This window comes from Giraffa tippelskirchi, chromosome 7 (genome assembly GCF_054371585.1).
Source record: "Giraffa tippelskirchi isolate mGirTip1 chromosome 7, T2T-mGirTip1v1.2.pri, whole genome shotgun sequence".
Lineage (NCBI taxonomy): Eukaryota > Metazoa > Chordata > Mammalia > Artiodactyla > Giraffidae > Giraffa > Giraffa tippelskirchi.
In genome coordinates this window covers 26825220-26837670 of record NC_137281.1, presented here as the reverse complement: position 1 = coordinate 26837670, position 12451 = coordinate 26825220, and the positions used below count along the sequence as shown (strand labels likewise).

Below are 12451 nucleotides of genomic sequence, written 5' to 3'. Positions count from 1 at the left end.
TATTATTAGTCCTTTTTTTCTGATGATAGAAGGAATGTGTATTTATTGTGAGAATACGGAAAGTAGAGAAAAAAACAATGTTAGCCACTTATAATCACACTACCCAGAAAGAAACACTAATTATATTATCGTAAATATCTTCTCAGTTTTAGGTATATGTATATGTGTGTGTATATTTTGTCTGTGCATGTTTATATATTATAACAACATAGGACCTTAAATATCATACAATCAATATATAAATATATTAATAATAAAATAATAAAATATATTTATTTTATAGCAGTTTGCTTCCTATACATACCATTTTAAATTTGATAAGATATGAAAATGTCCACACAACACTAAATATTCTTCCTCAGAATGTTTTTTGTTTACGTCTTTATTATCTTTCCCCTCCACTAGAATATAAGCTCCATGAGAACAAAGACCTTGCTTGTCTTGTTTACTGCAGTATCCCTAGAACAATGTCTGGCCCATTAGTGGTGCTAAGAAATAGTTTGTTGAATGATGATTAAATGAAGTCCATGCCTGTTGGCCTGGGGTCTTGCTCTTTTCTGGTGGCTTTGCCTGTCTCTGTTCTCATCCATTATATGTTTTGTAACGTAACCCTCAGAGAACAGCCTTATTTCTCTATTTTTTTAAGTTCCCTGTTTTAAAAAAATATTTGTTTATATTTGGCTATGCTCAGTCTTCATTGCTGCTTGGACTTTTCTCTAGTTGCAGCAAGCAAGGGCTACTCTATAGTTGTAGTATGCAGGCTTCTCGTTAAGATGGCTTCTCTTGTTGCACAGCATGGACTCCACACACAAGGGATTCGGTAGCTGTGGCTCTAGAGCACAGGCTCAATAGTTGTGGTGCATGGGCTTAGTTGCTCTTTGACATGTGGGATCTTTCTGGATTAGGGGTCAAACCTGTGGCTTCTGCATTGGCAGGTGGATTCTTTACCACTGAGCCACCATGGAAGCCCATAAGTGCCCTATATTTTAAAGTCCAGTTTAATTTGTTGTTGTTGTATATTTGCTAAGTATGACTCTTTTGCGACTCCATGAACTGTAGCCTGCTAGGCTCCTCTGCCCATGGGATTTCCCAGGCAAGAATACTGGAGTGGGTTGCCATTTCCTTCTCCTGGGAATCTTCCTGACCCAGGGATTGAACCCAGGTCTCCTTCCTTGCATGTGGATTCTTTACCACTGAGCCACCTGGGAGGCCCTGAGGTTAATGAGATTAATTTATATAGACTAAAATTCACCCTGCTATAGAAAGAAATGGAATATTTCTTAAAAATTATTTGTATATGTACTCTGTAAATTAATTCCTATTTTAAATGCATTGGAGTACCTTGTTTACTACAGAAATCCATAGGTGAGTTAATGTATAACTGAATAAACTTCCTAGTGAGGCAAACAATTATCACCACTGTATTTCTGTTTAGTTACCTTATAGTGATTGCAAAAACAGAAGTAAAATGTTGCTCAAGTGTCCAGAATTAACATTAATATTCTATAAGCTCTCCAACCTTGGGTGAAGGATTTTTCTTTTAAGCCTTTCTGAGTCCCAAGTCCCCCAACCTATAAAATGATGATTATAAATTAATAGGAGAGCTTTTATGATTAAATGAAACGATGAGAGTAAAGTGCTTAGCTCATAGTTTAGGCTGTCTGTACTTAATGTAATTCCCAATCTGTACACACCAGTCTTACTATACTACATCAATCAAGTGCAAACACTTGCCTTTCTTATTTCTTTTTCAAACTAATGGTTATAGTTGTCTCCATTGTAATTCTTGGTAGAAGAACCATCCTTTCTGTGTCCTATGAAGTTTTTAATTCAAAAGAAAATATTTTTATTTTATAATATAAAATGTTACTCCCTGAGTCACCAGACCTAAGTTTATGTCAAGAAAACAGAGTATCCAAGTTCAGAATTTTCTGGCTTTCATGCTTTCAAGGGTGAACTATAGTGTCTTTCTTTCTAATTATTCCCAATGAAAATACTATGACTTTAAAAAAAAATAGTTTTAACTGAAATATTTGTGAAAATAATATGTTCTGGAGCATTTGGGAAAAAAAAATATGATCACCCTGAAATGTTTTTTTCTAAATAGCCTTTACTCGTGATCTCAGAAGCTTCTTTCAGTTTTAAATAAATTATTTGATATGACAGCTCTAGGGAGAAGACAGTAAAAAACTGTGTAACAAATGAGAGCACTGCATCAAAAGTCAGCACTGATAGTGATAACAGAATTGAAACTGGTAAGTTTTCCCTTTCTGACCACAAAACAATTAAAACATTAATTGTTTCTGTTTTTATGGCCAATCTTGAGTAGGATGAAGACAAAATAGTTGAGAAATAACATAGATTTGAAGCAAGCACAAGATTTACCAGTTTGTGTTTTTCCTTCTTTCTCTCACTGCCAGAGAAGCCCTATTTACTAAGCAGGCCTAAGGCAGAACCGATCAAAGTGTATAAGCTGTACTCAGTTCAATTTCACTTACATCACTTTATATCATTAGTACATCCTGAAAATTGCATTGCCAATCCCCACAGGATTCATTAGCCAGAGACTCAGGACTCATCTGCATCAGTGCAGTTCACACCCTTAGCCTCTCGGCGTCCCCACCTTGAGACTTTGCAGCTGCAGAATCTATATGTGCTATATTCTTAGGGATTGTTGACTGTAAGCAGTATTGGTAATCCAACGTGAATGAAGTGGTTATGCTACATTCGTGGTCATGCCACAGGCTAGAAGAAAGCTTTCCAGTAGAGAACTTGCATGCAGTGGGCCCATATGGATTAATTTGGCACTCATCAGATGACCTTTCACTTGAGAAAATTTTTTCTGTCTCAAGGTCTCTGTCCCTTTTTGAAGGGTCTATTGAATTATATACAAACTCTAAAAATTAATCCTTAAAATCTCAACAATAATTAATAGATTGATGATGTAGTTTAGACACGAAGGGTTTTCAGTTTGTAACATACAGTATTTTATTTCCTGACCTTGTATCTATCCATGTAGACATTAGTTGACAAGTTATTTTCATGCAGTATTTCATGGTAAAATAAGCCATAGTGTGGTATGATTTTTATTTTCCTTTCTTAGAGGTCTCAGCACATGTAAGTCATGGACCATAGATTGCTCTATTTCATTTTAAGTAGCATTTCTAATATTTCAAAATTGATGAAATTCTATTGTAATTATTTTGGAAAGTACTGAAAAGCCCGAAGAACATTTTAATCACTCAGAAGACTGTCCCCTAAAGAGAATCTCAGTTAATTTGATATACAGCTTTCCTATCTTTTATATAAGCATTTATGTATCCATTTCCAGAAAGACAAAGATACACTGAAGCATAATTTGATTACATTTTTTGTATGAGCTGAATTAAATGTCATTTATATCATTATATGTCGTAAGCACACACAGTCACTGTATGAATTAAGATGTTTTAAAGTACATAGCCTTTACTGAGAACAAACTGCTTTACTAGACACAGGGCCCATTTCTAAAGGTGCTCAGAAGCTCCAGCTGTTGCTGGAATTTTTTTTTAATATTAAATTTATTTTGCTGCTTTGAAACGTTAAAGATCTTTGCTTTCTGATGAAAATTATGTTTTGTGCTAGATCCCTGGGGAGTGTTGCCTGTAAGCACTGTTGGTAATCCAGTATGACTAAAGTGGTTATACTACATTAATGTTTGTGCCACAGGCTAGGACAAAACTTTCTAGAAAATATTTCCCACTAGCTCAATTGTTCAAACAGTGCTTTCCCACCAGTCATTTAGGATGGCAGGGAATCTTCACTGTCTTGGATCCTCATCCTGGTCTCTTAACTGCATAATCTTTGACTGTTTCAAAGTTCCCTCTCTCTTTTCCCATACCCCTAAAATAAGCATACCTAGGCTATGCCTTCAGATTCTCTTCCTTTTCTACTCTTTGCCTTATTGAGCTCATCTGTTTCCACATCTAGCTTTATTTCCTCCTTGTTGATGACTCTGAAACATATTGGTCTAGCTTTGACAACTTGTACAGTTTCTCTGCATCAGTTCCCCATTTCTGTTGACCAACTATTAACATACACTTGGAATCACCACTGAATAATTTTCCAGCCTCTCACACTAAACATGTTAAAAAATCAAACGAACCCCATTTCCTCCAGCCCTAAACAGCTCTCAGGGTTTCCTTAGTGTTACCACCACTTTCCCATTACTCAGGCTCAGAATCAGAGTGGGGTATAATTCTCTCCCACCCAAAAATCCAGTTGAATGTTCATACCGTAGAGTATGATTCACAATTAACAAGCTTTCTTTTCCCTTTTGTGTCTCTTAACAGGCATGTTTAATAGCTATCATTCACTGAGTATAAACTCTAGGCCAGGCTATGTGTATAATCTCATTAAATCTTCACAACAACCTTGAAGGTGATTATAATTGTCCTTGTTTTATGTGTGAGGAAACCAGGCCCAAAAGAGGTGAAATAATTTGCTCTAATTATACAGTAAGTGGCAAAGCTGTGATGCAAACTCTAGTCTGTCAATCATCAAAGTCCTCTTAAATATTATACTGTGCTGCCTCCCAGTGTCTTCTTTCTTCAGTTCATTTTGTATTTCCTGTCAGATTAATTCTCTTAAAACTCAACTGTGATTATTATATTTGCCTGCTCAAAAACTTACATGGCTCCCACTCGTAGCTGAAGTTAGAGTCCTCAATCTGACACACAAGTTTCCTCTAAGTTGTAGCTGCGGGACTTTCCTGGTGGCTAAGATTCTGCACACCCAATGCAGGGGGCCTGGGTTCAATCCTTGGTCAGGGTACTAGATCCCACTTGCTGCAACTAAAGTTTCCACATGCTGCAACAAAGATCAAAGATCCCATGTGCAGCAGCTAAGACATAGCACAGCCAAATAATTAATTAAAAAAAAAAAAAGCTGCTGGAGCTTGTCTCTTCAGCCTACCCTGAAACCTTATCTCCTGTTTCTCAACTATAATATACGATGTTCAATCAAGTCAAACCACTCTCTCCTTTTTCTCTCTTTTGCCCCTGAACTAATGCTGTCCCTTCTGCCTTCAGTGCTTGAATTAAAATCCTTCTTTTTATGACCCAACTCAAAGTCCATTCTTTTTAGTGAAATTTTTGATTCTCATCCAACTTTTTTTTTCCTTTTTTCTTTTTTAAACTCACATAAATTATCTTCTGAAACATATACTCTGGAAACAGAAAATTCAGTCATTTCCTGAATCACTTGCAATATAAGATAATGAAACAAACATGAAAAAGCTAAATAACACAATTTCAGGCAGTGCATATGAAAACATTAAATAAATGATACAGATCAGTATTCCTAAAACTCATTGTTGTGAACTCCTAGAGCAGGGATAATCTCAGAGGTTCACAGGCAGTGTGAGATCCTTAGATTTCATGTTTTTGTTTGATGCAGTTATGGAAAACATTTAAAAGACGTAAAAGCAAAAAAGCTTCTTTGCAGTATTAGTGTGCTATTTGAAAAAATAGACTGTTTTTTAGAATAGTTTTAGATCTACAGCAAAACTGAACAGGAAATACAGGGTTCCTATATACCTCCTGCCTCTACACATGCATAGCCTCTGTCACTACCAACAACAGGCATCAGAGTGGTGCTTTTGTTACAACTGATGAACCTACATTGACACATTATTATCACTTGAAGTCCTTAGTTCACATTAGGCTTCCTTCTTGGTAGTGTACATTCTATGGGTTTGGCAAATGTATTAATATAATGACATGTATCCACCATTTTAGTATCATACAGAATAGTTTCACTGGCCTAAACTCTGTGCTCACGTAGTCATCCCTTTCTCCCCTCTCACCCCTGGCAACTACTGATCTTTTTACCATCTCTTTATTTTTTTTTCAGAAATTTTTATTGTGGTAAAATGCATATAAGATTTACCATCTTAACCATTTTTAGTGAACAGTTCACTGGTATTAAATGCATTCATAACATTGTGCAACCATCACCACCAGCCCTCTGGAACTCTTTTCATCTTATAAAACTGAACTACACCGATTAAATGATAACTCCCCATCTTACCCTCCATGTAGCCCCTAGAAATCACCATTCTGTTTTCTCTCTCTCTGATACTGACTGCTCTGAGTCTCTTATAGAAGAGAAATCATACAGTATTTGTCTTTTTGTGACTGGTTTATTTCAGTTAGCATAATGTCCTCAATGTTGTTGCCCTCTTCCAACAACACAAGAGATGACTCTACGCATGGACATCACCAGGTGGTCAATACCAAAATCAGATTGATTATATTCTTTGCAGCCAACAATGGAGAAGCTCTATACTACAGTCAGAAAAAACAAGAACTAGAGCTGAGTATGGCTTAGATCATGAGCTCCTTAGGGCAAAATTTAGACTTAAATTGAAGAAAGTAGGGGAAACCACTAGACCGGTCAGGTGTGATTTAAATCAAATTCCTTATGACTATACAGTGGAGGTGACAAGTAGACTCAAGGGATTATATCTGGTAAAACAGAATGCCTGAAGAACTATGGACGGAGGTTTGTAACATTGTACAGGAGGCAGTGACCAAAACCATCCCAAAGAAAAAGAAATGCAAGAAGGCAAAATGGTTGTCTGAAGAGGCCTTACAGATAGCTGAGAAGAGAAGAGAAGCAAAAGGCAAAATAGAAAGGGAAAGATATACCAAACTGAATGCAGAGTTCCAGAGAATAGCAAGGAGAGATAAGAAAGCTGTAAGTGAACAATGCAAAGAAATGGAGGAAAACAATAGAATGGGAAAGCCTAGAGACCTCTTCAAGAGAACTGGAGATACCAAGGGAACATTTCATGCAAAGATGGGCACAATCGAGTAAAGAAACGGCAAGGACCTAACAGAAGCAGAAGAGATTAAGAAGAGGCAGCGAGAATACACAGAAGAACTATACAAAAAAGGTCTTAATGACCCCGATAACCATGATGATGTGATCACTCACCTAGAGCCAGACATCCTGGAGTGTGAAGTCAAGTGGGCCTTAGGAAGCATTACTGTGGACAAAGCTGGTGGAGGTGATGAAATTCCAGCTGAGCTATTGCTAATCCTAAAAGATGGATTCTGTTAAAATGCTACACTCAATATGCCAGCAAATTTAGAAAACTCAGCAACGGCAACAGGACTGGAAAAGGTCAGTTTTCATTCCAATCCCAAGGAAAGGCAATGCCAAAGAATGTTCAAACTACTGTGCTATTTTGCTCATTTCACATGATAGCAAGGTAATGCTCAAAATCCTTCTGGCTAGGCTTCAGCAGTATATGAACTGAGAACTTCCAGATGTACAAGCTGGATTTAGAAAAGGCAAAGGAACCAGAGATCAAATTGCCAACATCTGTTGGATCATAGAAAAAGCAAGGGAATTCCAAAAAAAAATCTGCTTCATTGACTACACTAAAGGCTTTGACTGTGTGAATCACAACAAATGAAAATTCTGAAAGAGGTAGGGATACCAGACTACCTTACCTGCCTCCTGAGAAACCTGTATGCAGGTCAAGAAGCAATTAGAACCAGACATAGAACAACAGACTGGTTCCAAATTGGGAAAGGAGTATGTCAAGGCTGTATATTGTCACCCTGCTTATTTAACTTGTATCCAGAGTACATTATGTGAAATACTGAGCTGAATGAATCACAGACTGGAATCAAGATTGCCAGGAGAAGTATCAACAACCTCAGATATGCAGATGATACCACTCTAATGGCAGAAAGCAAAGAGGAACTAAAGTGCCTCTTGATGAGGGTGAAAGAGGAGAGTGAAAAAGATGGCTTAAAACTCAACATTCAGAAAACAAAGATCCATGGCTTCCAGTCCTATCACTTTATGCAATAGATGGGGAAAAAGTGGAAACAGTGACAGATTTTATTTTCCTGGGCTCCAAAATCACTGTGGAAGGTGACTGCAGCCATGAAATTAAAAAATGCTTGCTCTTTGGGAGAAAAGTTATGACAAACCTAGACAGTGTAGTAAAAAGCAGAGACATTACTTTGCTGACAAAGGTCCATATAGTCAAAGCTATGGTCTTTCCAGTAGTCATCTATGGATGTGAGAGTTGGACCATAAAGAATGCTGAGCACCGAAGAATTGATGCTTTTGAATTACGATGCTGGAGAAGACTCTTGAGAGTCTCTTGGACAGCAAGGAGATCAAGCCAGTCAATCCTAAAGGAAATCAACCCTGAATATTCATTGGGAGGACTGATGCTGAAGCTGAAGCTCCAGTACTTCTGCCACCTGATGCGAAGAGCCAACTCATTGGTAAAGATCTGATACTGGGAAAGATTGACAGCAGGAGGAGAAAGGGGGGACAGAGGATGAGATGGCTGTATGGCATCACTGACTCAATGGACATGAGTTTGAGCAAACTCCAGGAGATAGTAAAGGACACAGAAGCCTGGTATGCTGCAGTCCATGGAGTCGTGAAGAGTTGTACGTGACTGAACAACAACGTCCTCAAAGTTCATCCACATGGTAGCATTTGTCAGAATTTCCTTCCTTTTTAAGGGTGAATAATACTCCATCATATGTATAGAGCACATTTGTTTATCCATTCATTGTCAGTGGACACTTGGGTTGCTCCCATGTTTTAGCTATTGTGAATAAAGCTGCTGTGAACAGGGGTATACAACTATCTCTTCAAGACCCTGCTTTCACTTCTTTGGCGTGTGTACCCAGAAGTGAAATTACTGGATCATATAGTAATTTTATTTTTAGTTTTTTTCAGGAACTGCCATACTGCTGTCTATAGCCCCTGTACCATTTTACACTCCTACCAACAGTGTGCAAGAGTTCTGATTTCTCTGCATCCTTACCAACACTTCTTATTTTCTGATTTTTTGGTAGTAGCCATCCTACTGGGTGTGAGGTGGTATCTCGTGTTTTTAATTTGTATTTCCCTGATGATCAGTGATTTTGAGTATTTTTGTGTGTGTGCTTATTGGCCATTTGTAAATCTTCATTTGGAGAAATGTCTGTTCAAGTCCTTTGCCCACTTTTGAACCAAGTTGCTTTTTTGTTGTTGTTGAGTATTAGGAGTTCTCTATATACTCTAAATATTAATTCTGTATCAGATATATGATTTGCAAATATTTTCCCCCATTCTGTGGGCTGCCTTGTTACTCTGTATGTTTGTTTTTAGATGCATAAAATTTTTAGTTTTTCATGAAGTTCAATTTGTCTGTTTTTTCTTTTATTGCTTTGCCTTTGATGTCACAGTGCAAAATCCAGTAAGCATTTTCTCTATGTTTTCTTCTAAGAGTTTTATAGTTTTTAAAATATATTTATTTATTTATTATTTATTTGGATGCCCCCGGTCTTAGTTGGGCCATGTGGGATCTACTTCCCTGACCAGGGATCTAACCCCAACCCCTTGCATTGGGAGTGTGGAGTCTTAGCCACTGGACCACTAGAGAAATCCTGAGTTTTATAGTTTAATGTATTATATTTAAGTCTTTGATCCATTAATCCATCCAGTTAATTTTTGTGTATGTGTTAGGTAAGGGTCCAGCTTAAATTTTTTGCATGAGGGGTGAGGGATGGGTAGCTGCTTCTTTGCTGAAAGTGAAAGTTGCTCAGTTGTGTCCGACTCGTTGTGATCCCATGGACTGTAGCCCACCAGGTTCCTCGCCATGGAATTCTCCAGGCAAAAATACTGGAGTGTGTAACCTATCCCTTCTCCAGGGAATCTTCCCTACCCAGGGATCAAACCCAGGTCTCCCACATTGCAGGCAGATTCTTTACCATTTGAGCCACTAAGGAAGCCCAAGAATACTGGAGTGGGTAGCCTATCCCTCTCCAGGAGATATTCCCGACCCAGGAATCAAGCCCGGGTCTCTTGCATTGCAGGTGGATTCTTTACCAGCTGAGCTACCAGGGAAGCCTTAGCTACTTTGCTAAGAACTGAAATTAACCAAAATTAACCCTAATTTACCTTCCATGCCTTCCCCTAGAAGTTGCAAGCCTTCAGTAGACTCCAGAATTCTGAAATAGTTTTATCAGAGAATTCTGCCAGTGCAGTTGTTGTCCAGGGGGGAGACAGATGCAAGATGCTTCTCACTCTGCTATTTACACCTGTCGCCACAGTTTTGCCTTTTCCAGAATGTCATATAATTGGAGTCATACCTTATGTAGCCTTTTCAGATTGGCTTTGTCTGCTTAGTAATATGCAGTGGTTTACTCCATATCTTTTTGTGGCTTAGTTCAGTTCAGTTCAGTCGCTCAGTCGTGTCCGACTCTTTGCGACCCCATGAATTGCAGAACGCCAGGCCTCTCTGTCCATCACCAACTCCCGGAGTCTACCCAAACCCATGTCCATCGAGTCGGTGATGCCATCCAACCATCTCATCCTCTGTCGTCCCCTTCTCCTCCCGCCCCCAATCCTACCCAGCATTAGGGTCTTTTCCAATGAGTCAACCCTTCGCATGAGATGGCCAAAGTATTGGAGTTTCAGCTTCAACATCAGACCTTCCAATGAACACCCAGGATTGATCTCTTTTAGGATGGATTGATTGGATCTCCTTGCAGTCCAAGGGACTCTCAAGAGTCTTCTCCAACACCACAGTTCAAAAGCATCAATTCTTCGGCGCTCAGCTTTCTTTATCGTCCAGCTCTCACATCCATACATGACCACTGGAAAAACCATAGCCTTGACTAGATGGACCTTTGTTGGCAAAGTAATGTCTCTGCTTTTAAATATGCTATCTAGGTTGGCCATAACCTTCCTTCCAAGGAGTAAGCGTCTTTTAATTTCATGGCTGCAATCACCATCAGCAGTGATTCTGGAGCCCAGAAAAATAAAGTCTGACACTGTTTCCACTGTTTCCCCATCTATTTCCCATGAAATGATGGGACCAGAAGCCACGATCTTAGTTTTCTGAACATTGAGCTTTAAGCCAACTTTTTCACTCTCCTCTTTCACCTTCATCAAAAGGCTCTTTAGTTCTTCTTCACTTTCTGCCATAAGGGTGGTGTCATCCGCATATCTGAGGTTATTGATATTTCTCCCGGCAATCTTGATTCCAGCTTGTGTTTCTTCCAGCCCAGCGTTTCTCATGATGTTCTCTGCATATAAGTTAAATAAGCAGGGTGACAATATACAGCCTTGACGTACTCCTTTTCCTATTTGGAACCAGTCTGTTGTTCCATGTCCAGTTCTAACTGTTGCTTCCTGACCTGCATACAGGTTTCTCAAGAGACAGGTCAGATGGTCTGATATTCCCATCGCTTTCAGAATTTTCCACAGTTTATTGTGATCCACACAGTCAAAGGCTTTGGCATAGTCAATAAAGCAGAAATAGATGTTTTTCTGGAACTCTCTTGCTTTTTCAATGATTCAGCGGATGTTGGCAATTTGATCTCTGGTTCCTCTGCCTTTTCTAAAACCAGCTTGAACATCTGGAAGTTCACGGTTCACGTATTGCTGAAGCCTGGCTTGGAGAATTTTGAGCATTACTTTACTAGCATGTGAGATGAGTGCAATTGTGCGGTAGTTTGAGCATTCTTTGGCATTGCCTTTCTTTGGGATTGGAATGAAAACTGACCTTTTCCAGTCCTGTGGCCACTGCTGAGTTTTCCAGATTTGCTGGCATATCGAGTGCAGTACTTTCACAGCATCATCTCTGAGGATTTGAAATAGCTCAACTGGAATTCCATCACCTCCACTAGCTTTGTTCGTAGTGATGCTTTCTAAGGCCCACTTGACTTCACATTCCAGGATGTCTGGCTCTAGGTGAGTGATCACACCATCGTGATTATCTGGGTCGTGAAGATCTTGTTTGTACAGTTCTTCTGTGTATTCTTGCCACCTCTTCTTAATATCTTCTGCTTCTGTTAGGTCCATACCATTTCTGTCCTTTATCGAGCCTATCTTTGCATGAAATGTTCCCTTGGTATCTGTAATTTTCTTGAAGAGATCTCTAGTCTTTCCCAATCTGTTGTTTTCCTCTATTTCTTTGCACTGATCGCTGAGGAAGGCTTTCTTATCTCTCCTTGCTATTCTTTGGAACTCTGCATTCAGATGGGAATATCTTTCCTTTTCTCCTTTGCTTTTCGCTTCTCTTCTCTTCCCAGCTATCTGTAAGGCCTCCTCAGACAGCCATTTTGCTTTTTTGCATTTCTTTTCCATGGGGATTTTCTTGATCCCTGTCTCCTGTACAATGTCACGAACCTCTGTCCATAGTTCATCAGGCACTCTGTCTTTCAGGTCTAGACCCTTAAATCTATTTGTCACCTCCACTGTATACTCATAAGGGATTTGATCTAGGTCATACCTGAATGGCCTAGTGGTTTAGTAGCTACTTTCTTTTTAGGGCTTAATGGTGCTGCAGTCCATGGGGTCACAAAGAGTTGGACACGACTGAGCGACTGAACTGAACTGAATATTTTATTATTATTATCTGGATTATTTATTTATCCACTTA

The 12451-nt window shown here is 38.9% G+C and overlaps 1 protein-coding gene across 5 annotated transcripts in view; it reads left to right on the top strand.

Moving 5' to 3' along the window:
- LRRC36 (leucine rich repeat containing 36) overlaps positions 1–12451 on the top strand; it is a 61597-nt gene that overhangs the window by 16934 nt on the left and 32212 nt on the right. For all 5 annotated transcript variants that reach the window (XM_081513000.1, XM_081512999.1, XM_081513001.1 and 2 more), the window contains exon 5: positions 2167–2255. In XM_081513000.1, coding sequence (XP_081369126.1) covers positions 2167–2255 — 89 coding nt within the window. The remainder of the gene's footprint in view (positions 1–2166; positions 2256–12451) is intronic.